Source organism: Hippocampus guttulatus, chromosome 2, assembly GCF_054856545.1.
Source record: "Hippocampus guttulatus isolate MCC_2025c chromosome 2, RoL_Hgut_1.0, whole genome shotgun sequence".
Taxonomy (NCBI): domain Eukaryota; kingdom Metazoa; phylum Chordata; class Actinopteri; order Syngnathiformes; family Syngnathidae; genus Hippocampus; species Hippocampus guttulatus.
The window spans coordinates 2,323,323-2,348,079 of NC_141262.1; the positions used below are offsets into that span (position 1 = coordinate 2,323,323).

A 24,757-nucleotide genomic window follows, 5' to 3' on the forward strand; every position below is an offset into this window, starting at 1 on the left:
TCATAACAAACACGTAATGTGGTTGCAATTATTAGGAGGACGTTGAAAAGTCTTACTTGTCGCAGTATGTCTTCTCTTTCTCAGAGTGCTCAGTAAGTGGCATCTGTGCTGCGTGTCGGGTGAAGAAAGCGAACCCCAGGCCAGTCCACCTGTGGTGTCATCTTCCACAGCACGTCTCCATGACCGCACAGGCAAGCCTCTCGTGTGTCACCTTGAGTAAATCAAGTAAATGAGCCCCCTGATATGGATCCTCGCTGAGGTGATATTTTGGACCAGGTCCATGACGTTTGGCATTCAATTGATACTTAAAAATAATTACAAATTTTATGTGTTACACTGCAAAAATAAATTTGACATCCATCCGTTTTCTTATCCGCTTTATCCTCACAAGGGTCGCGGGGCACGCTGGAGCCTAACCCAGCCGTCCTCGGGCAGTAGGCGGGGGACACCCTGAACCGGTCGCTAGCCAATCGCAGGGCATACACACACGAACAACCATCCGCGCTCATGCTCACACCTCGGGACAATTATGAGTGTTCAATCAGCCTGCCATGCATGTTTTTGGAATGTGGGAGGAAACCGGAGTACCCGGAGAAAACCCACGCAAGCACAGGGAGGCCGGAGCCGGTATCGAACCCACGACCTCTGCACTGTGAGGTCGGCGCGCTAACCACCACCACCTGAATTCAACATACTATTCTATGTTGCATTTATTTATTTTAGAAATATAATCTTATGATTATATTTATATAATTCTTGAAGTATCGTCCAAAAAGTAGAAAAAAATGAGAACGTTATGAGAACAATTTTTTAAAATGTGTTATGTCAAATGAAACTGAATGCACCCTCAGATTAGTGTTTGCCTACTCGTGTGCCATCCATCTATGTCATTTGTTTTATTGATGAGTGTTTATTTATTTTTAAACACGTGCTGCTCTTCTTGTCCTGATCATTTCAATTGCTTCAGTCCGTTGCAAGGACGACTTTGTTTCCAGGCATCTTGGAGGAGTGGGCACTGGGCATCATCATTCACAGGCACGCGCACGCACGCACACACACACATATACACGCACACACATGCACACGCACACACACACACACACACACACACATACATACACACTCACACACACACTCACACACACACACCGCTCACATTTCGGTGTACCTCAATTAAAGCAAATTGTGAATCCCGTCTACAGACAAGTATGCAGGCAATTTCCTCAAAACCCAAATAAACGACAGCTCATAATAGCGTGATCAGATTGAGTGAAGATCCAAGACAGATTCTGGCACTCCTTTGCGGGACATATCATGATGCTCCATTGTACTTCATGCAGATAGTCATCCAATTATCATCGGGTGGCTTCACTTCACATTGAAATGAGAGAGTAATATAAGCCACAGCATTGTACGGTGATTTTTATTGTTATGAATCATCATCAAGCCCTTTTTTGTCACGAAGAAAGGAGGAAAGGCACATTAGCAAAAGATGTAATAATTAAAAATAACAAATGAAAAAAAAGTTTCTAAGTTTCATTTATCCAGCTATCTATCTATCTAGAGAGAGAGCGAGAGAGAGAAAACAGTGTAATTCTCTCAAGATAAATTATAGAGGGGTTAAAAATCTGAAAACTATGAATATATTTTGTGCGAGAAATAATACTACCGGCTATTTTCAAGAAAAAAATGTAAATGTCATAAAAATACATTTGTAATATTACGAGAACTTCAGTTATACCATTTTCGGACAATAAGATTATGAGAATCAATTTTTAAGATTGCAAGAAATAAAATGTAATATTACTTTTAGGGAAATACCCATGTATCTCGAGAAATACCAAGGGCTCAGAGAGGAGCTGGAGAGAGCCTGTAAGGTAAAGGTGACAGTCATGCCTGTGGTGGTCGGAGCACTCGGGGCAGTGACCCCCAAACTAGATGAGTGGTTGCAACAGATCCCGGGAACAACATCGGACATCTCAGTCCAGAAATGTGCAGTGCTGGGAACAGCAAGGATACTGCGCAGAACCCTCAAGCTTCCTGGCCTCTGGTAGAGGACCCGAGCTGAATGAGGGACGGACACCACCCGAAGGGGGGTGAGACAAGGAATTTTATATATATATATATACACACACACACACACACACAACACAAAATTCTACTTGATTTTATGTGTTTTCATCACATATTTTGTGTTCATTTTTGTTTTTCTCGAATAAAGTCAATGGCTCAATGTGACCCGCAGTACATTTAATCATTAAAATAGAATGACACAATTGCTCAAATCAGGCAGAATGCAACATGTCAACGTCCTTTTAGGGTAAGCCAATAGGAGTCCATCGCATTTATTTTGTTTCCTTACATCAGTCCACGAGGAGAAGATGGGGCGGTGGGAGGCGGTCCGTTCACAGCACACGCCGGAGATCCTGAACGGTGGAGGCGGTGATGGCGTTGGCGGGGGGCTGTCGGAGGGATCTGGCCAGCTGCATCGTGGCTTTGCCCACCGAGTGGCGCAGCTGCTTGATGAGCATCCACAGCAGCAGCATCATGAGCCCCAGCAGCCCCAGCAGCATCGCCAGGTACACACTCACGTTCCAGCCCCAGTCCAGCTGCAAGGGCAGCGATGTGGACGCCAGCAGAAATTTGCGGGGGGCCGGCATTGGAGCCACACACACATATGCACTCCCCTAATAAAGAAAAAAAAAACTTCTCAGGGATGGAGCGCAGACATTCCGACAGGTAGCCGAGCGCTAGGTGATGAAATTCCCGTCGGTCTCCATGATTGAAATGGACATTCTCTGATTCTTCCCGCAGCTGTGTCCCCCTTCCTTGTGCTCCTGTCTCACTCTGCCTGACAGGGAAGCAAAAGGAAGGAAAGAAGGAAGGAGGAGGAGGGACTGGCATGCCACTGGCTGCATGCACGTCACTTGGGGGGGGATCACAGCAAAACGTTTATTATTTTTAGATTAATTGCATTCATTTCAAATGCAATTCCAAAGATGGTAAAATCCCACTTTAATTTGGGGGAAAAATATTTTAAAGTTGTACAGCTTTGGGGTTTGTCAACATACAATGCGAGATTTTTAGCTTTTCTTTTGTTTGAATCCAACCTGTTAAGGCCACGGAAGGATTTATTCGTCAAGTAGATTTTCAATGGGCAAGCATGGAAGAGGGTCTTCCGTGCCGTGGGTTTTCTCCGGGTATTCCTGTATCCACCCACATTTCAAAAACATGTGTGGCAGGTTCATGGAACACTCTAAATCGCAGGCATCAAACTCAAGGCCCAGGGGCCAGATCTGGCCTGCCACATCATCTTATGTGGCCCGCGAAAGCAGGTCAACATGTCAACTTCCATGATGCTTCCAAAAATGTAAATTCTCATATGTAATAAGTAAAAGAGCTATACTAAGCATTTTCTTGATACCAAACCTCTCATGATAGTAACTTAACCATGAGTTGAATCAACAGTTATTCTTGAGTTCTTCATATGGTTTCAGTCATAACGGCCCTCCAAGGGAAACTGTAACAACACAAAAATGTGTTTGACACCCCTGCTCTAAATTGTCCCTAGGTGTGATTGTGAATGCGAATGATTGTTCATCTATGTGTGCCCTGCGATTGGCTGGCAACCGGTTCAGGGTGTCACCCGCCACAGTGTATATATATATATATCTCCACGACCTCTGCACTATGAGGTCGACGCGCTAACCACTCGACCACCGTATTGTACATATATACACAATACATATACAACATACAGTATATACACACTACTCACAAAAAGTTAGGGGTATTTGGCTTTCAGGTGAAATTTATGTAAAAAGTTCACGCTACAGTGATATCATATCATGAAAGTAGGACTTTTAAGTAGAAGGATGCATCATCTCAAACATTCATTGAAACAAAAGTTAACAATAACGGTGCGTAAAACACAGCAAAAAATGTCAGCGTCTCAATAACTCATGTGCCCTTGAGCATTAATTCGATCTTGGCGCCTCATGCTGTTCACAAGTTGACTTATTGCCTGCTGAGCCCTGGCATCCCACCCTTCGTGAGGAGGCAGCCCTCAGGTCATTGAGGTTCTGGTGCAGCGTTTCAAGCTTCTACAAGGTGACTAATCTGATCCCATCAGTTTTCAATAGGATTCAGGTCTGGAGAATGTGCAGGCCATTCCATTTGAGGTACGTCAGTCTCCAGCGGCTGTCCCCTGATGATGCGACCTCAATGAGTTTGAGCATTGTTGTCCATGAAGATGAAATTAGGCCCGTATTATTCATGTTGCGGCAAAATCACTGGACTAATAATGTCATTCAGTTGCTATGGGCTTGTCACTGTACCATTCAGAATGTGTATGGCAGTTCAGTACCGAGTGGACACGCCTGCCCACACTGCCACCACCAAAAGCTCGTCTGGTGACAACAGTGGCAGAGGCATAGTGGTCTCCTTGGCATCTCCAACAACATTGGCGGCCATCATTTCTGCTCAACGTGAATCGACTTTCATCAGAGAACAGCACTGAGTCCCACCGGTCCCTTGTAAATGCTCCCTGGCACATGCAAGACGATGACGCTTGTGCCCGGTGCTGTGGTCAGGTACCTTTGCAGGTCGTCTAGCACGCAGATATCAACAGTTTTGAATGGTCTGACGAGACACTTCGGTGCCTCTCACCTCCCTTAAATGCGCCTGGAGTTGAGTGAAACTCGGTTTCTCAGGGTATTGTTTACAATGTAAGGGTCATCAGAATGGGATGTGGCCAAAGGACACCCCACTTATCTTTCTCTGTGACTCATCCAGTCTCTCGGCGTCTCTGTTGCAACCTGCTGATGAGACTCTGAGTGGCCACTTCCATCTGGGAACGTCCTGTGTGAAGCATCACACTGGCAAAGTACTGTTGATGCATTGATAGGTGTCATCTTGGTCTCATTCGGTCAAATGTGAATGATATGAGGATGACCGTTTTAACACCAACTCTAATTGAATCAGAACATTTATTGGTCAATTTAAGGATCAAACACCTGTTGTGAATTTTCGCATTAAAGAACAGCAACTTGTGTAAAAAGTACTGAAACAATGAACAGTTACATTCAAAAGCTTAGAGAAAGTTACATTAAGTTCACCTTTAAAGGTTTGAATACATTTTAGGCTCGTCCTGAAATTTCCCCAAGTTTTTGTGAGTCGTGTACATTTGAATGCAAAATGCTGGGGGTGTTGGGTGCACAGACATTCACTCATGAGTGCTTCCTCTGTGCAAGGTTTATCTTTACATTTGTCTTTATTGATCTCTACAGTCCCAATCAAATATTCCAGCATTTCACATTGCTAGGCAACATCTAAGCACAAACTTCCACCAAGCCCCAACAGTGTATGCAAAGCTTAGCTGGTTCAATATACATTAGAAATTCATTTAAAAGCAAACGTTTATCTAGGCATGAGCAAACCAGGACCAGGTACAGCAATGAGCTTCGGTAGCCAAGCTAGCTCAAATCACATTTTGGCTAGAGCTGACTACAGCTTGGCTGACCTGGAATGCAAACGGTATGTGTGCCACTTGACTTTTGATGGATACAGCCGAGTGTTCCAACAATGCTTTCTTTAGTTTGGGATTTTTGAGGAATTCAAATGACTATCCAGCCAACCACATTTTAAGGTACAGTACTAAATTGTGCAACCGACACTCGCTATGCCCAGAGCCTGCATGTAGGTTTTGTTTTGAGGGATTCAACTGCCTGTATAGTTTTATCCGCAAGCTGCACTCATCTTTTCGATTTTTCAGATTCAGTTGCCTGTGCAACCAAGGGCTGAAGTCATCTGGGCTGGCTATAACTATCCAGTATTTCCTTTGTCCAGACTGTATTTAATAGTTTCATTTTTTTTTAAGCATTCAAGTAGCAAACTAGTTTTAGCAAGGCTGCATTTTTCAAATTATGATGGAATTCAGCTTTTAGTTTTCACGTAACCCATTGAAATGATTGCAAAAACTTATACACTTACCTTTTGATTTGTGATCCAGACTGCATGGACCTGGGTTAGTTTTAGCCCTTGACAGCAGAGATTTAAGTAAAAGTATCCCTGCCCCCATTAAATTTAATGTGCCAAACGAGCAATGTTTTAATTGCCCCGTTAAATTTAATGGAGTATTACCAAGCATGTCTGAAGACAATGCGTTTGCTGATGACGTGAAGTGATCCTCTGCCGCCCCCCTGTGGTCACTCAGCAAAATATGCAGGACATTGACCAGATGAGCTTTTTTAAGTGTAAATTTTATTTACAAGAGCCTTATTTGACAGGGCTGCATGATAACCTGACAAATTATTTGTCAGTCACTCAAATGCAATGATAGACGACTCCATGAATGACAAACATGTTTAATGTGTAAAATTCACCTGCTTGAACACAACTAGGTTGACTTAGAAAAAACCCAGCAATTACAACTGCTTTGGCCTAAAACGAGCTTGTATTTACACATTGGTCTGATTATTAAAATCAGATTTTAAAAAAAAACACTATGAACATCGGGAATTGGTACAAAAACAGTACTTCAAGAATAAGCCACAGGGGAAAAACGAGTGGCATGAAGTACAAATCTCAAAAGGGGTGTGGAGGGGTTCAGTCAAATTGTAGAGTAGTTGGGGGTTCAATGGTGGAAACTTCATGATGCCTGAGAGAACATGTGATAAGAATCAGTTAAATTAGCAAACTTAAATGATGCGGGTGGCATTAATTCTTACTTGGAAGTCTTGTACTTCTCCCTAACAGACTGCTGCGCATGCTGCGGTGCGTTCAGGTACATCTGGTGAAGATCGTCCACGCATGGCCTCAGGTCCTCCAGAGTGTAGCCCGTCTTCTCCACCAGGGACTTGGGCTGCAACACAAGCCAGTCACATTTTGTGCCAAAGCTTAAAAGCTGTCTACAGCTAAATAAAACATACCCATGATGCACCAGTGATTGTGCTGTTGGCCAGGATGTAGGCAGACGCAGCAGTCTGCGAAGGAAGGTACTTCAGGAAGGGGTCAGAATCTACCAGGCTGAGCTCACCAAGATACTGTAGATAAAATATTTGTATACCTTGAAGTTAAAAAGATTAACACATTTTATTTGGGAGTGCATTTCATGGTCCCAAGACACCTAGGAATTGAGCAACAGGAAATAGAAAAATAGTCAAAGTTATAGAATAAGGCTTTTCTCTGTATAAACAGCGTGTCGGCCAGAAGCGCTCTCAGTCACGCTTTGGAACTTGGCTCATACACTAGGCGCTCCGCATTATAAGGCGTCCTGTCCATTTTGGAGAAAATTTAAGACTTTTAATGGTGCCTTATAGTCGTGAAAATACAGTAAGTGAAAGTAAATGCTGATCGTAAATTTCACATTTTCTTTCCCTTTTTTCTTTCTACGCTGGCGATATGAAGTGTGAAATAAGCGTCTGCTCATACTTATGCACTATTGGAATAAAAATAAAAAGTACACGTTTTTTGTGTGTGTTCGTGTTTACGTCCGAGATAAAATTTGCTACAGTGAAAAGCCCCTCTGTTGTAAAAAACATCTTGCTGCAAACATGATTTCTTTGTAGAGGAGTTTGACTGCACCTAAATGGAATTAAGTTCCATTTACACGAATGACATTTTGCGCAAATTCTAAACACAAGGTCTGGTTGGTGGCTTGCTCACAAATGCAAGCTTGACATCCCATTGTTACCATTTGTTCAATGAAATGATTGAAAGTGCACTGATGGCTTCTGCTTAGCAGCTGAGATTGCGCATCTCTGGTTCTTTGGTTTTCTTCTGGCTCACCAGCAGTTTCAATTTACGTCTACACTGAGTGATGCATCCAGGAACAAGTACGAGGCAGAGACTTTGCAATAAAATTACTCAAGTAGTGTTTCAGCAGCCATTCAGTACTCACCATGGCGAGGCTTTCCACCTGCTTGCTGGCAGGTTGGTGCAGCAAGTACTGTGTGAGGAACTGGTTGATGGTGGGTGCTGCCAGATCGAAGGAGAGTACTTTGAGAACCAGCTGCTCCATCCTCAACACCTGCTTCTTAGTGTAGGTGTCATCAGTGATGTAGACAAACTCCGACACCTCCGGGGGATAGATTTCCTCGAATTTGCTGCACGTACGAGTATGGGGTAAAGCAACATTATGGAGCGGCAACAGCGATGAGTGTTTAAACAACTTACGATGCCAGCAGCATGGCGGCAGTGCCCACCAGCTGCAACTTGCCGCGCAGCACCGACATGGACGACAGGAAGCGGTCGATGTAATTGACGGCCAGGTAGAGCGTCTCACTCTGGAGCTTGTACTCCTCACCCACCTCGACCAGCCAATCCACCAGGATGGCACGCATGCTGTTGGTGATATCGGGCTGCTTCTTCATGTAGCCTGACCTCGGCCGGCACTTCACCTGCGGGATGATTGGGACAAATTTGAAACGAGTGGCTCGTGTTCTTTGAGCCATGTATTCACCGTGTGAAATCGGTTTAGTTTTTTGTTGAATGATAACTACACAGGTGACCTGGACTTTTCAGCATCTACAGGACAAACATTCAATTGTTCTCCCCGTCACTGACTGACAGATTAACACAATAGTAACCTAGATAATGGCTGAGCCCTGCAATGAGGGGGAAGGAGAAAAAAAAGCCCTGTAGTTCACTACAAGCGAGTCAAATATTTAAAACTTTAGTTGGTAGGAAAGTGGCAGTTTTGAGCTTCCGAAAGGCAGCCAGTACAAAGTGACAAAAAGAAAAGTATGGTATGACTGTACTCACTGGAGTCATCTTAAATATTTGCAAAGCAGGGCGGGAGCTGTCATGGTGATCCGAGTGTTATGCAGAACTACGTAGATAACCCGCCGCGTCACTGAAATAAGCATTTCACCTCCTATCACAAACCACTCACAGCTTTGGTCTTCCATCATATTGCCAAAATGAGCGGTTAAACCTTCAACCAGGAATTAATGGGGGGAAAAACTGGAGAGTTTACATCACATATTGTATTACAAAGTGTGAGACCTTAATTAGCTTAGTTTGCTCCATTTTAAGCCACCTTGACTCATGTCATTAGGTGCTCCAAGTTTCAAACACTTAAGGCAGCACCATGAAAAACTAATTTTTGGGTCGATTTATTCTAAATGATTGTCAAGTTAAAAAAAAAAAAAAAAAAAAAAAAGGGACATTTTGTACTTTTGCTGCCAAGAGTACTCTCTTTAATAGATTATCGAACGTCGCCTGACAGAATGATAAACAGACCTCGGACATTCAAAGGCCCGAAACTCGATTATTGTAATTAAGTGGATTCAAAATTGACAGTACAGATTTTGGACTCTGTTACTGATTTGGTCCATAACATGTCAGAAGATGGGTAAAAATGTTCAGCGTTTTCCAAAGTAACAACAAATATTGTATTTTTCCTCAAACAAAGAAGTCTTCCATGGAGGATTCATGAAATTGAGCATCTGGACAATCGTCCAAATGATTAAGTATTAAAAATCACAAACTTCATCATTAGGGGTGTTCACACGGCACACGTTTGCTCCGGCGCTGCACCGATGTATTTTGTTGCGATATATTTTACACCGCAGCAAATTGTGTGGAGCGTTCACACGTACAAAGCCGTTGAGCGTGTCAGCACCGGCACAGCGTCGGTGCAGCCCCACTTGCGTTCACACGGCCGTTTCTGCAGCAGAGCAAAACGACAGAAAACAAATGAGCTGTCGTGTTGGTTCTTTTTAAAACGTATACACAACTCAAGCGACTACTGGACAGGCACGTCCTTCTCCTTCTCGGCCTCCGTGCCTTCTGCTCGAGAGTGACCGCCCCCGAAAACGTAAATCAACGATGACTTCAATGACACTCAGAAAAGCAAACACGTAATGCGCCAAACAGAAAATCAAGAGAGGAAATCACAAAATAAATTATATGAGGGGGCGGGGGGTTGTGAACACACAACAAAGGAACAAACTACACTAACAACTCCGAGACAGTCCAGTCTCCTACAAAAGGAAAGATGTTACCAGCCAAGTCTTGTGTCATTATTAAACAAGCACATGACGGAAGTCCGACAGAGCACGAAAGCAACGCATTCTCGCCGTACGTAAACTCTTCACAAGCATTTGCTCTGGAGCAAATTTAACCCAGTTGCGTTCACACGTGCAAATTTACACCGGTGCTGTGTCGCAAACGAGCATTTGCTCTGGAGCAAATTTTTAAACCACCTCCCTGAGACGGATCAAATTTGGTCCGGTGTAAGCAGTTTTCCGGGGCTATGCCGGAGCTAATTTGCACGTGTGAACGCTCTACTGGGGCAGTCCCGGGATAGCACCGGACCAAATCTTGCCGTGTGAACACCCCTATTGTTGCATCTCTAGATTTCAGACGTGGACACCATGCAATTTCTGACCTCCATCTCCCTCAAATACGTGTGAATCTCTGCAGCATATTCTGGCACCTCCTTGACATGGACAGTCTTCTCTTCGCCCTCAACCACAGACATGTCCATGGGAGAGTCTGAAGAAGAGTCATTTCAGGTTATTATTTAAAAACAAAAACATTTTGAACACTTTCAGTCACATTACTAACCAAAGCTGACGTCCATGGCCGGTGTTGGGATGTTGAGGGTAGCCAGAGGCTGACGCAGACAAGCGACAGCATGATCTATTTTCAGTGGAGAGTCCTCAGCGAGCTCCTCAACCTTGTTGGTTATTTCACTGCATGGCTTCTTGACACAGGCGTCAGAGGGATGGTCCACATGGATTTGGAAGGGAGGCGGCTTGGAGACTTTGCCGATTTCTTCATTTTTACACAACGGCTGCTGTGACGATTCCTGTAAACACAATATAATTTAATGTGAATGACCATTACCGATTTGTGTGATATGAAAAAGCATTTAAAATGTTAAAGCTCTCAAAATTTTCGCAGGATCTCATTGTGCAATTATGTAAATCCAAAGAATCATGTAGCCATATAAAGGCAAGTCAAGCAAATAATGAAAGCGCTCGCAATGTGACCAAAATTTTAAATATAAATTTCACTCACATTTTTTGTTTAGGTCAAGTATCAACAGGATTATGATTGAAAAATTAATCTTACAGCAACTTCAACTTCTTAAAAATAAGCACATTACTAATTTCCCAATCTAAATTGCTCCCACTGTGACGTGGGGCATTTCCCCCCACATTCACTTAGTAAATCTACCTGTGTTGTGCATTTGGTCCGAATTACAACTCTCTATTTTGGGTGGATCACAGTCGGCAGAGGTTTTCTGATTGAAACCAAAATGTTTTACTCTTTAATGCATACATTGCTAATTGAGCAGACCACCCTTGAAAGAGACCTGCGTCCCAATGGGAATTTATTTTCTGATTAAGTAAAGGCGTTGACTTTATAGTGTAGCTAAACTTAGACAGCGTGACATACTGGACAATAAGTTTATATCACAATGCCCACATTGTGATAAACTTATTGCTCATGTTATTGAAAAGGGACAGTGAGAGGGGAAACGATTATGTAGAGTATGCTTCTGATACTGTATTCACTTTTGTTCAATTTCAAATTAAGTAACGTGGAATTGTTTTCTTTAAAAGCATACTAGAATTGATTTCATGTTTTAAAAAATGAGGGTCACACCGCAGAGCGAATTCATGAAGTATGGGAGTTATAAAATGGCGGACAAAGGGTTGTGGTAAATCATATGAACTTGGCAAACAAACTCATTTTCACGCTTATAACAAGCGCCGTGCAAGAGCTAAACAGTCAAGTCAATTATGGCATTGGAGTGAGTATGACAATGCGACATCGATCTTTATTTTTTTTAAGCTCCATAGAGTATATTTAGCTTAGCTGGCAAGCTAACTAACTGGCGAGGCTACAATAAGTGGGGAGCGAGCCCAACTGACCTTCTTGGGGGCGCGCTGGCTCTGGGGTTTGCTCCTCTGGTTGTTCTGCAGAGCCCCCAACACGGTCCTGGTGGTCGCCGGTTTGGGCGGAACGTTCTCCTGGTTCTCCAAGTCAGCTGCCCGGGGCTTCAGCGAACATCGCAGTCTTGCCAGCATGTTTTCTTGGTTGTGGAGGTCGCTGGTTTGGCTACGGTTTGCGCCAGACATGCTTTGACTTTGCCTCTAAAATTCTACCTCTCAAACTACCAGTGAAGTACAGCAGCTGCCTTCTTAGTAGTTTTTTAGGGTGGGTGTGGGGTGGCAACGATATCAAAGACAATACGGAGGCGAAAGTTTGCTGCGACCTTGTGGGAGATAAAAGCGCGGCTTCACCCGAAGAGCCTATTATTACTTGAAAGAGCTACTATACTCGGGGGGCAAGAAAGCGATAAAACGAGCAAAGTTTTTGACCAGTTCCAAAACTTTTTAAGGTGCCATAATTTCGGAGTCCACCAACCTGCCAGGTGATTCGCCGCCCGGTGCCGCTTTCTGTTTCCACACTCAGTTCTCTTGCATTTGTGCTTGCTTTTCTCGCATTCAAGCAGCCCGCGAGGATTGAAACGGGCCAATCGCCCGTCCGCTTTATGGTGACGTTACCACGTCGACGGCAACCAAGCGGGGACAAGCGAATTTGATTACAAATTCAAAACCGGTTTGCGTTTAAGAGCACGTAACCCTACAACGGCCAATGTGGGGTTATTTTAAACGATTTGAAAGTATCGACAGGGCGGCCCGGTTGTCCAGTGGTTAGCACGTCGACTTCACAGTGCAGAGGTACCGGGTTCAATTCCAGCTCCGGCCTCCCTGTGTGGAGTTTGCATGTTCTCCCCGGGCCTGCATGGGTTTTCTCCGGGTACTCCGGTTTCCTCCCACATTCTAAAAACATGCATGGCAGGCTGATTGAACTCTCTAAAATTGTCCCTAGGTGTGAATGTGAGCGTGGATGGTTGTTTGTCTCTGTGTGCCCTGCGATTGGCTGGCAACTGATTCAGGGTGTCCCCTGCCTACTGCCAAAGACAGCTGGGATAGGCTCCAGCACCCTCGTGAGGATAAAGCGGTTCGGAAGATGAATGAACGAATGAATGAAAAGTATTGACTCCACTTTCCGGAACAATTCCAGTTCAAGATACCGCCCATTCACGCCCCTTTTCTATTCTTTTAATTTTTAACTTAGACGGAGATCATATGTAGATCAGGGGTGGCCAATTTAAATCCTGGAGGGGGTGAAAATTATTAATCTGTGTGACTGCATAGCCCACATAGGACCAAGCACTTCCGAACTTCTTTTCCAAAATGGCGCCGAGTAGGCAGCTGTCGGCAAGTGCTCTTCATGAGCCTTGCTTTTTTTTTTTGTTTTTGTGTTTTGTTTTTGTCACATGGTGTTGTTTCGTCGTGTGGATTGTTTTCAGCATTTTTGGCCACGACATTCGCCAAAGAAGAAGAAGAATCTATGCTTGGTGGTTGCGCCTTCTCGGCAGCATGCGTTGTACCAGCACTGATTTGATTGGGAGGCATGTCGTCGCCATCTGACTGTCGTTGCTGGACAGTAGTGATGTGCCCGACTGTGCCGAGGCTCTGATGCGTGTGCCGAGTAAACCGGAAGAAAATCTGCGAAGCGGGCATCGAGGCGTGTGTCAATTAATTACGCTTGTGGCCACGCCCGAAGTCTCGCGGGACGGGATTCCTACGTCACCGCCAAAAAATAGTTTTGCGGGTGAATCAAAATAAATTCGGCGCACCGGGACAACAATGAGCTGACAGGTGACTAGAGGTAAGATCGGGCCGCCCGAGCCCGCGGGTCGGGTCGGGCTTCTCTGTCGCTGACTTTTTTTTGTTCGTTACGAGGCCGTAAATAGTTTTGGCCACGAGAGGCCGTGGTTCGCAAAAAAACAAACAAAAAAAAAAACAGAAGTGGCCTCATCACAAAACGGACTATACTAAACTCTCGCAATGACAATTCAAAGAACTCCATCATGTCTCTATGATCCATTGTTCTTCTTTGTCTCGCTGCTTCTCTCTCAAGTGCCACGCTCGATTCTTAAGGATGTACTGCTGCTGTGGTGAATGGCCCAATTTCAACCCGTCAAAATGACGGAATGCCTTAAATTTTTTTCCTACAAATCTTTAAAAAAAATCCGTCAATGATGGAAAATTGTCGGTTAATGTACCCTCTGCTGAAACAGAAATACGTGTTTAAAGGATGTAAATAATTATACAGACTTGTTTAACTTAGATTTTGTGGAAAAGACAGACTTTAATTTGTTATCACAAATCACCCCTCCTCCTCCTGAGTCATCACAAATGAAATAGGAAATGTTGCTTTTGCTTCGGGCTCGGGCCTGCAAATCAAGTTAATTGGTTGGGCTCGGGCCGGGTCGGGCTGGATTTTTTTGGCCCGATCTTACCTCTACATCAAATCCATGGTATCATTTTAATCACTGTCGTGACATTTATTTTCCACATGATGGCGCAGTAGTACAAATAAAGCCTCAGGATGCTTCGGCCCAGGAAGAACCAGTTGGATGGAAAGCCTCATTGCTTCATTTTCCCATCACTACTGGACAGCCCTGGGGCACTTGTGTTTTTTGCACCTGAAATGGGGAATATTTTTCACAGCCCCGCTTTGTTCAGCGGAAATGTCGGTGCTGTTATACAGTCTGCGGCTGGATGGATGGATGATTTGCGGAGCTGACGATGAGAAGAAAGGAGCGTCTGCGCAGGGCGCCGATGCATATGTGGAACTGGGAGTCGCGGCTTGGAATTGAAGCGGATTTACATGGGACAGGAGATGCCAGCCAAGCTTCTTGTTGCTTTCAAACTTAGCTTGTAGCGGACGTGTGCACATTTTCAGCATGACGTCTTTGATCCACTGGGCTGCTCTTTCATCTACACCTGCTTCAAACAACAAAATGTATGCAGAAAAAGTGTTTGGGATTGCACGACTGTCTGTGTGTTGTGTTGTATTATTTTGTCATTTTATGTTAACTGTTCTTTATATGGTGGCTCCTCTCTCTCCTGTGGTTGAGAGGAAAGTAATTTAATCTGTGCTGTATGTTGCACATGTAGCACATTTGACAATAAAGTTGACTTGAACTAACCACATGTATGACACAAATGCCATAATAAATATGGATAAAGTACGTGCCGATGTGTACAATGTTTTCTTATGTTTCATTTTCATAATACTTTTCTGGATTCATTAACTAAAAGACCTAAACTTTAGAGATTTTTGGTCTCTATATAAATACGCTGGCTCAACCCCGGTGGAACGAAAAAAGACGTGGACAGGACAGCTATGGTTTGTAGAAAAATATATATTTGAATAGAAAAAGAAAAGAAGAAACATACAGATGACTGGAGAGAGAGCGCGTCCGTCCAACCTCGAGCGTCGTGTCGTCTCAACTCACGAATTTAGCTGTTCTCGTGGCTAGGCTAGCTTAGCTGTTGTCATAGATCAAAGCTCTTTGATGTATAACGTCCGTTGCGTCAGCACTGATTGTTTGAAGCCAAAAGACGTGCGCGCACGGACTATCGACTGCTGAGTCACGCTTCACTCGAGTGGCGTCGCTCCAGACCCATTATCCGAACCCAACAACAATGGGTTTGAAGCAAGCAACAAAATAACCACATATTGTGATTTATCACCAGATATTATCCCAGTTTTTTTGTGGAAAAGATATATTGGACGATTATCAGCGTTTTATGAAGACATGTTATGATGTAAAAGTTTGCAAAGTGCATGAACATGTTGAGTGGTTAATTTAAGTTCAACTGTAATGTTTATTGTACATTTTAGTTTCATCCTAAATTTTTTGCGAAGGCGTGAACTTTTTGTAATGAGGGCATACATACATTGTAATAAATATTTGAAAAAATATTTAATTTACAAGTCATTTTATAACTTGGCTTACTGTTGTCATGTTTAATTTTTGTCTAATATGACATAAGGTACTGGTGTTTTATAATGTAAAGTATAATTTGAGTGTTCTATCGGGTATAAAAATGAAAATTATATTAAAATACATAATTTTGTCTATTAATCTCTATTGAAAGACTGACAAGGTTAAACTGCAAAAATACCACCTGGCAGTAGGCTGCCCAATTTAAAAGAAAATTATGTTGTGAAGTTGCAAAGCATAAACAACAAATTGTCTTACTCATAATTTAAAATGTACACCAAAAAAAGTAAAATCATCAATATAGTGGTTTATTGATCACCACACCGGTATGAAAATTATATATTACAACATACTGAAGCATCACATGATCTAAAGTGAAAGCAGTGGATATCTATTTTTTTTCTCATCGTACTTGTTTAAATATAGGCAAAAAATACAAAAAATATCTCACGTGGACACAACATGATTAAGCCTCCCTGAAAAAGTCTAATAATGAATTTAAATCATAACCATCGAGGATCTCCAATAGTGAAGATACTCTGGCTTTCACATTCTGTCCTTTGAACTTGAACTTATCGATGAAGAGGTCCGTGATCATGCCTTTGGAAGAGAAAACAAAATCAGTGCATAATAATGACGAATAAAACGAATGCCAAATGGGAATGATGAAGTATCACCGTAAAGCCTCTCCAGATGCGCCGGCTGCCTCTTGTACTCCTCCAGCAGACTGGCCGATTCGTCCAGGATGCTGCGATATTCTGCGATCAGGAAGTCCGCGTTGCCTTCGTGAAGCTCTAACTCCTAAACCATGAAAACCGGAAATTATGAGAAGATGATGAATTTAAGTTACAATTTAGAATCATTCGTCTTGGACACCGGCTTCAGATTGGGGTAAATTCACTCGTAGGAATTTGGAGCGCGAGCCCTTTAATTCTTTAAAACCAAAATGGTGTGCTTTGACTTTGCCCAACTGGAATGTGTCCTTGAGACTTTTTTGGGCATCCTGTTATGATGAGACATGCTCACCGAATTCCTTCACACTTGGAGAAGGTCGTTTTTCCCCCTAGATTTTCAGTAGGAGCTCCCGATGAGTTTTTACAGAGTCACGTTCAGGAGCCCTAAACTCTTGACATTTTCTCTATAGGATATGCATGCATATGGAAAATAGCTTTAAGTTCCAACAATGGACATAAACATAATGCTCAGACATACTTTTAGTGCATCAATGAGCTGAACTTTTCTTGCTAGCACCAGCTGGTATTCCAATTTAGGGTGGATCATCTTGAGCGTGTGGCTCACTGAGTCGTCGTTGATATCTGCAGAGGAACAGCAGCACCTTGAAACTTGAATGTGCATAACCCCCCCCCCCCCCACACTCCCCACCAACCCAACTGCAGGAGAATAATAATCAACCCGCAGCCCACCATAGGAAATGTTCAGGTTGATTTTGCGTTTGGTGGCCTCTTTGGATAGGACGTCGCTCAGGATGGAGATGGTGGAGATGTTGTCCGACTTGAAGTGACCCTCCCCTTTGCTTGAAAAAAATATAAGTGCAACATAATTGGAATAACACTTAATATATGATGACGTTGTGTTGATATTGTTGGCAACAGTGCGTTATAGCAATTTCGATGAGAAGATAGGAGCGTTAGCGCGGAGCGCCGATCTGGACGTGGAACTGGGAGTCGCAGCTTGGATTTGCATGGGACAGGAGATGTGAGCCAATCTCTTTTTCGTCAACGGGCGCTACAGCTTCGTGTTTGCTTTCAAAACTTAGCTTGTAGCAGACGTGTGCACATTTTCAGCATGACGTCTCTGATCCACTGGTGAAAGGACACTTTGATCCTCTCCTCTTTCATCTATAACCGCTTCAGACAACAAAGTGTATGCAGAGAAGTGGCACGACTGTCTGTGTCCTATGTGTTGTGTTGTGTTGTGTTATTTTGACTTCAAATTGGCGCCGCGTGAGTGGCTGCCTTTCCAGCAGCTCCTATATTTTGTTGTTCTACTTCTTCCTTTCATAACTTTGCTGCTGTGAATTGGGAATTTCTCCATTGCGAGACTAATAAAGGTTTACAGGGCTATCAATGAGCTGCTATTTGCTATCAGGGCTAACCAACTTCCAGTTGGGAAGATGAGTCAAGTCACCGTCATGCAAAGCCTGAACGACTCTGGCTTGACTGTCTTCCCGACCGTGCACACCCATTGACGTGTACCCAAGGCAGGAAAAAAAGTCTTTGAACAATTTTTTATTGAAATTTTTTTTTTAAATCGAGGTACTCAAATTACTCAAGGACTCGCTCCACCCCTAGTGGTTATGTCAAGTACTACAGTATATTGAAAGCCTAATGCGAAGAATAGATGCTTATAATAATAATAATACATTTTACTTGATCAAACTTTCTTTGCTAACATGCAGCTTAAACATCTAACGTGGTTAACTACTGCATTGAAAGCCCATGAAGGAGGCTCAAATGTTAACAGTTTGGCATTCGAATGTTGAGCTTATCAAATGCAAATTAAGTTGTGATAATAATAATAATAATAATAATAGATTTTATTTATAAGGGCCTTTCAAGACACCCAAGGACACTTTACAATAACAAAAAACACAAAACAATACGGGTTGAGCAGCGGCAGCCAAAACGCGCCAGCGTTCACTCAACCCGATGTTAACTACAATAAAGATAAACATGCTACAAATCCCTGTTGCTATATAGGAGCAACCATAAACAGCCCACGGGGGCATTTGATATCCTGCTATGCATTTAAGAGTATGTTTCTGATTGTGTTGTTGTGTCTCATGCAGTTGCTGACCTGTAAGTAGCGTGCAACTGTGTGCCCAGGAAGGTGTTGAGGAAGTAGAAGGTGACGCTCTCTCCCGCCGGCGTCTTCTCCGGCACCTCCGGCAGACAGAAGACCACCCAGGAGTGGATCTCTGCGAAACTAAACTGTCCCACCAGACTCAGCCTGTTCATGGGCCTGGATCCACAACACAAAACAAATAGTATCATAAAGTTAGCTAATATTGTATTATGTAATAAAAGGGTGTCGCAAAGAACGTCACCTGTCCTGGTCGATGCTGTGTGTGCGTTGGTGAAGAGACAGAGGCTTGATGTGATACTGCCGAACCTGACACGTCTTGGGCTGCAGTCTGTGGGTGACATAAGCCTGCAAGGTGCCATATTGCCCTTCGATGGACCTCACCTACAACACGCACACGCACACAAATGGACATGTGACAGAGAGTCTACCGCGATAGTCAAAGTGATATTGCGTTTTGAGGTCATACTGGTGGTCTCTGTAAGGTGTTCCAACTCTTATTACAATTATTAATGCCGACTTTTGTTCTCTGCATTGGGTTCACTGTATACAGTACATGATTTGGGTGGTGCATCAATGTCGGGGACGCTACTTACTTTGAGCTCCAATCTGGTGGTGTTGGCTTGACACCGGTAAGTGGCCAGCAGGAAGTTGCCATTAGGCTGCTGGAGAAAGAATTTCAGAATGGCAGTCAGTCAACAAGAAAAGTGTTTGTTTCAACGACTTTGAGGTGTTGGTTCACCTCAGGGTCGCACTCGCTGAAGCTGACCACCGCAGAGTTGTTGTCCACATCTAGCAGGTCAATGGGGACGTCGCTCTACCAGAAAAAGGGACATGTTGGACTTCCAGATATTGTGAATCGTATTTTCCCAATGGATGTTTTTTACTTTTATCCATCCATTTTCTGATCCGCTTATCCTCACAATGGTTGGATGGCGTGCTGGAGCCCAGCCCAGCTGTCTTCGGGCAGTCGGCGGGCAACGCCCTGAACTGGTTGCCAGCCAATTGCAGTGGTTTACTTTTATTTATCTTTTCTCAATTCAGTTGTTTTTTAAAAATAAAATACTGTATGTTTTATATGTAAATGGAGAAAAGATCAGGTCATTCAGATCAAATTGCCATCCCTTTAATGCAATTTCATGGGAAGATATATATACTGTGTATATATATACATATATATATATACACACACACACACGCAAATACAAAGTATATCCTAATGTGTGTGTATATTATATATATATATATATACATATAAAATATATACAGTATATATATATGTAAATCATGATAATGACAATGTTTTTATCTCCGCAACCAGTGTTAAGTCGATAAGAAAGTTGATCAAAAGAGGGATTGATAATGGGATGGAAACAGCTAAAGTCTCATTAATTCCCAATCCTATTATTGACTTAATAAATGTAAAGAACTAAACAGCGTGTGCATCATGATTGGCTTGCATGATTTAATACAGTACTACGATGACATGATGCAGCTCATTCTGCGCGCATACCTTGGCCACCAGGGGACAGTACAATACAAACAAACATTTCAAGACGGAAAAAGGCAGTCATTAATCTGCAGTAATATACTGTAGAGTTGATTTGTTGTTCGCAGAGGATAAAGAGAATAATGTTGCCTTTAAGTATTGTTATATTGTCTGTTTACATGTGCTGCTAGTGCACTTTTACCAATTCGGTGAAATACACTGTGTAATTTTCTGTTCGTATGGTTCAATTTCACAGAAATTCAATAAGAAGCTTGGCTCAAGCACTGATCCGATTAGAAAAAGTGTTCACTATCTGTTAGTTGTTGTGAAGTTTGCTCCCACCACCTCACGCTCACAAGTTACATTTTTGCAAAATTTCAAGACAAAAACATTTGCAGAGCAAACGGTCACTAGTAAGTCAAAGTACCGCTGTACTTATTTTGAGAAAATAAAAAGACCAACATGTCCCCTTGAAGTTATATGAAAGCAGGCGGTACCTGGAGCAGCAGGTTGTCAATGGCCGTCTGCACCTCCAGCGTGAGGCTGTAGCTGGCGTCGTCCTGGCACAGCGTAAACTTGTCGTTGATGCTGAAGGCAGGCACCACGGAGACGGCAGTCTTGGACAGTGATGTCTGTTGGTACTGCTCGCGGCCCAGCTGAACTTTGACCTGGAGCTGCTCCAGCTCCGCCCTGCGGTGAAAGATTGGCTCGCGTTTCCACATCTTGCTCGAGAGACCAAAGTCATCAATGGCGGAGTTTACCTGAGGCCTTCCACTTTGGACTGAACCTCCTTACTCATCCTAACCTCATCTCCAGCACCCACTTCAGCCTTTTGTGGCTCCGTGGTCAAACCTGTCACCCAACCTGAAAAAATGCAAGACAGCCCCAAAAGGTCTTGATTTCTGTGCCAGAATACACTTTATGATTGACACTAAAGAAAGGGGGCGATTTTCCTACATGCACTGATAATGACATGTTGGATGGATGTATTCATTTATAGTGTACTTCCTCAACAGCAAAGGGTATCAGTCTTCAATTTAGGGTGAACTAGCGTGGACATAATGTGTGCATGATTGAAAATAATGCTTGATTAGTAGCTTAAAAAGTGTGGGCAAGACTGCTTTATGTTGGTAATTTTTGTTTTTCTGTGAAGATGTGTGCAGGGGTGGAGGGGGTGTGCCAACTCCATCCAGTGTTAACTGTGGTGTGTGACTTTAAACATGAGCAACAGACTATATTTTGTTCCTTCTGATGGATGTGAGGGTTGAGGTGATGTACCAATTATGTGGAGATATTGAAAGGCTTAAAAAGTGAGGTGAACATCTACTTTATGCTTTAATCTTTTTTTTTTTAATGAGGATGTGTGCAGGAAACTGGGGGGTCTGTGGCTTAAAAAGTGTCTCATTGGGATGTCACCTGTGTAGGTGGCAGTCAAGATCTCGTCATAGGACTCTTTTCCCACACAGCCTCCCTGGATGGAGGTCACGCTTTCTGACAAAGACTGTGCCAAGCAAAGGACGCAAATTACAAGTTGTTACATGACGCAGACTCATCAAGTCCAGATTTAAAGACCCCTCACAAGCTCAAAACGTAGCGCGGGCTCGTTGCCGCGATCAAAACTGTAAACTGTCACCGTCCCGTCGTCGCGGCCCACCAGGACGTCCCTCACACCGTCACCCGAGATGTCATAGGCGTCGAGGCAGAGAATTCCTTGAAATAGCACCGTATCGCGGGCCACTTTATTAGGTACCGCCGCACATGCGATCCATTACATAAACAGCATAGGACGGTACCTCCTTTCTTTTTGTCGTTGTCAACCTCCCATTTGGTCGCCGCAGAACCCTCGCCAATGTGAATCAGGCCGATTTTGCCGTCCGTTGTCCCGTACAGGATGTCCTCTCCTGAGAGAGGGGCAAAGTTCCAACAATTCAGTTGGGGACCACATGAAAACAACCACGTGAAATAAAAGATGTTACATAAAGGTTGTTTGTTACAGATTTGTTAACCAACTTTAAAATATTTCTCGAAGATTAAACAAAACTCAGAATTTATATCGATGCAAGACTTCAAACTCAATGAGCATGTAAGAATTTACTCCATAACTGTGCTTGGCTTTTCGTTCGCTTTTTTGTTGTTGTTACCTGGAACGTTCCACAGAAAGCTTTCAGTGACACCTGCTGAATGGAACGTGTTGCAACGGTCTTCATGAGAAATGTCTTATTTGGACGGTAGTTAATATATAGCAGCTAAGAGAGAGATTATTTACATTTTAAGGAAACTATTAAACTGTAAAATAAAATGAAATAACATACCGTAAGTACAACTGTCAAGAAATCTGATCAAATGGGGACTAACTTGCCTCCATCTTTGTTGTAGCATTCTAGCACAGATGGAGGTCCGGGCACCTCTACCTCGTAGGCCAGCTCAGATCCCTGATAAATTTAAGTAAATGGGGAAAAAATACTGTATATATTGACATCATTGATACTGGAAAATCAGGACTACCAGGAGCTTTATCTACCTGCAGCACCCTGAGAACGCGATCTTGACACGCCAGCACAGGGACAGGGCGAGACAGGTTCTCCGAGGACAAACAGACGATGTCGTTGATCTTGTCCCCTGAAAGGAAGTAGTCCTGGTCCTTGCAGTCGCAGTAGTGATTGTAGATGTAGCTGGCGCACACAAAGAGGTCGGCGCCAGACACATGCCTGCGTGGGACAAAGGATGACATGGAGGGGAGGCGGACCAGGTATTTTCAATATGTAAAAATACGCAACACTTGTTTAATAAGAACGATGAGGATTGTCGGTGAAAATGAATAATGACGTACAGTAAACATTTTTAAAGCACTTGAAGTACACATTTCTGCACATGCGGTAGAGAGTGACATTTCCACCAATAACCCAGGATACATTTAGCCCCTCCCAGACATACAATGCGTGTCTCAACCTAGTTCGTTTTTTCTTTTTTGTTAATCACACACTTTTGGGCAACATGTTTTTTAATAAAATATTTTTGATTGAATTCCAAATTGTTCAACAATCAGACCGTATTAGATCGAGGGTCACTATCCTGCATGGTTTAGATCATAGGTGGTGGAACAGGTTCAATGTCAGGCTTGCGCAGAGCTTGCTGATGATCTGATCGTTTGAATCAGGTGTGTTGCAACAGGGAGACTTGGAAAACATGCAGGACAGCGGCCCTCCAGGACCGGAGTTCGACACCTATGGTTTAGATGTTCCCTTTCTCCAACACACCTGATTCAAATTTCATCGGCAAGCTCTGCAGAAGCCTGGTTTGCATTGGAAACTACAAAATCCACCAGCTTTCTAATGGGATACATTGTGATTCTTATGTCAGGTGCGGGCACTATTTTTCCACCCACAACCATTTTATTTGATCACTAAGGAGAAGTGGTATAGAAGACGGATGGATGGTACTAGATCAAATGTTCTTATGTTTCCCATGAGTCGTAGGTTACTTAGGCCTAAAATCTTCATGGAGTTTCTCCCTACATGGCATTGATGCTCTCAGTGAGATTGGCGTCAAAGGTGAGGAACTGTTTGCCCTTCTTGGTGAATCCTCGCACTTGAGATCCTGAGCAGACGAAGATCTTCTCCTGCGGCGTTCCAGCCGCTCCACCTAGGTCCATTCGGGATATTTTCTGCCCCGGGAGTGTTTTGAAGACAGGCTTGGATACATGGTATTATGTTAGCAACAAAATATATACAAAATAAAGCACTGACATAATTGGTGGGAAGAAAAAAAAATCACTCACTACTGCCTCGCCCTTCTTCATCCCAAAACATGTCAAGATGCCATCATTGTCGGCAACAGCTACCTGCAACAACGATGACATGAAACGACATCATTTGAACACGTATTTCACTGAAATACATGCAAAATTTTCCGTTTGAATTGGAATTAATTGATGATACCTTCTGCGTGGCTTTTTTTCCAAGTGCTGGCAGCAGCTTCATTGTTTTTTGGGATGTTACGCCAACCTGTAAATGACGATGAATAATTTGTCACAGTATAGTACGTGCAGATTCTTAAATTTCAACATACTAATCATTGAGATATAGAGAATATTTACCTGGATATAGTCAACTCGATTTAGATTAATCTCCATCTTTATTTGGGGCAATTTGACTCCGGAGGAAAATAACGACACAAGCCGCCTAATTAGATGTTTATCTGGCCACAAAAGTGGCAGGCAATTGGTCCATTCGTCAGTCACAAGTCACTGCTAACATTTGAAATGAAACATTGAAAGAGGAGAGGATTGAAGAGATGAGGATTATCCATTCAAAGATTAGCTCGACACGTTAACGTTAGCTAGTCAGCGAGTTATCATTTGCGATGTACTCACACGAGTGGGCGATTAAGTACTTCAAAGACGACAACGAGTCGTATTTAAAGTAAAATATAGCTGGTGAATGGAAAAGCAAGCATCTTCCAGGTCGAAGAAGAGACGAGTTTAGGACAAAGAGGCATTACACTTAAACCAGCTTCCATGGCAACGTCGTTGCCTGCAATAACCTGTGCAGTCATTGGATACCATTTGAGCATCCATATATTCAAGACGACTCCTGATTGGTTAGTTTGCTTCCGCAGTC

The 24,757-nt window shown here is 43.2% G+C and overlaps 2 protein-coding genes across 5 annotated transcripts; both read right to left on the reverse strand.

Annotated features, from left to right (window-relative positions):
- Positions 1-6,349: 6,349 nt before the first annotated feature.
- Positions 6,350-12,446, reverse strand: ccna2 (cyclin A2). Its single transcript, XM_086106150.1, has 8 exons — positions 11,889-12,446; positions 10,573-10,816; positions 10,394-10,500; positions 8,176-8,399; positions 7,901-8,105; positions 6,930-7,043; positions 6,729-6,862; positions 6,350-6,658 (listed from the first exon to the last, which is right to left on the reverse strand). Exons 1-8 carry the CDS (start codon positions 12,093-12,095, stop codon positions 6,607-6,609), a joined length of 1,287 nt encoding a protein of 428 aa, XP_085962276.1. The 5' UTR covers positions 12,096-12,446; the 3' UTR covers positions 6,350-6,606.
- Positions 12,447-16,113: 3,667 nt separating this feature from the next.
- Positions 16,114-24,685, reverse strand: bbs7 (Bardet-Biedl syndrome 7). 4 transcript variants are annotated; one of them, XM_086106152.1, is made up of 20 exons: positions 24,511-24,684; positions 24,235-24,384; positions 24,077-24,142; positions 23,917-23,979; positions 23,654-23,829; positions 22,660-22,846; positions 22,498-22,570; positions 21,932-22,039; positions 21,718-21,848; positions 21,555-21,639; positions 20,900-21,002; positions 20,636-20,828; positions 19,392-19,466; positions 19,246-19,314; positions 18,894-19,033; positions 18,644-18,808; positions 17,251-17,360; positions 17,039-17,142; positions 16,504-16,627; positions 16,114-16,426 (listed from the first exon to the last, which is right to left on the reverse strand). In XM_086106152.1, the coding sequence occupies exons 2-20, from the start codon at positions 24,268-24,270 to the stop codon at positions 16,293-16,295; spliced, it is 2,142 nt and encodes a 713-aa protein (XP_085962278.1). In that variant the 5' UTR covers positions 24,271-24,384; positions 24,511-24,684; the 3' UTR covers positions 16,114-16,292. The 4 variants fall into 4 exon arrangements, 3 of the variants coding, with proteins under 3 accessions (XP_085962278.1, XP_085962279.1, XP_085962277.1); XM_086106153.1 differs by having other exon boundaries at positions 19,246-19,311; positions 24,235-24,387; XM_086106151.1 differs by having other exon boundaries at positions 24,235-24,387.
- Positions 24,686-24,757: the final 72 nt, after the last annotated feature.

Bases quoted from the DNA above. Each gene is read 5' to 3' on its own strand.
- ccna2 (XM_086106150.1), bottom strand. From the start codon at position 12,095: ATGTCTGGCGCAAACCGTAGCCAAACCAGCGACCTCCACAACCAAGAA. The intron at 10,501-10,572 runs GTTAGTAATGTG...ACTCTTCTTCAG, and splicing joins GGCCATGGACGTCAGCTTTG to ACTCTCCCATGGACATGTCT. The intron at 7,044-7,900 runs GTGAGTACTGAA...TTTTATCTACAG, and splicing joins AGGTGGAAAGCCTCGCCATG to TATCTTGGTGAGCTCAGCCT.
- bbs7 (XM_086106152.1), bottom strand. From the start codon at position 24,270: ATGGAGATTAATCTAAATCGAGTTGACTATATCCAG. The intron at 24,143-24,234 runs GTAAATATTCTC...CGTCATTTACAG, and splicing joins ATCGAGTTGACTATATCCAG to GTTGGCGTAACATCCCAAAA. The intron at 19,467-20,635 runs GTACCGCCTGCT...TTTTTCTGGTAG, and splicing joins TTGACAACCTGCTGCTCCAG to AGCGACGTCCCCATTGACCT.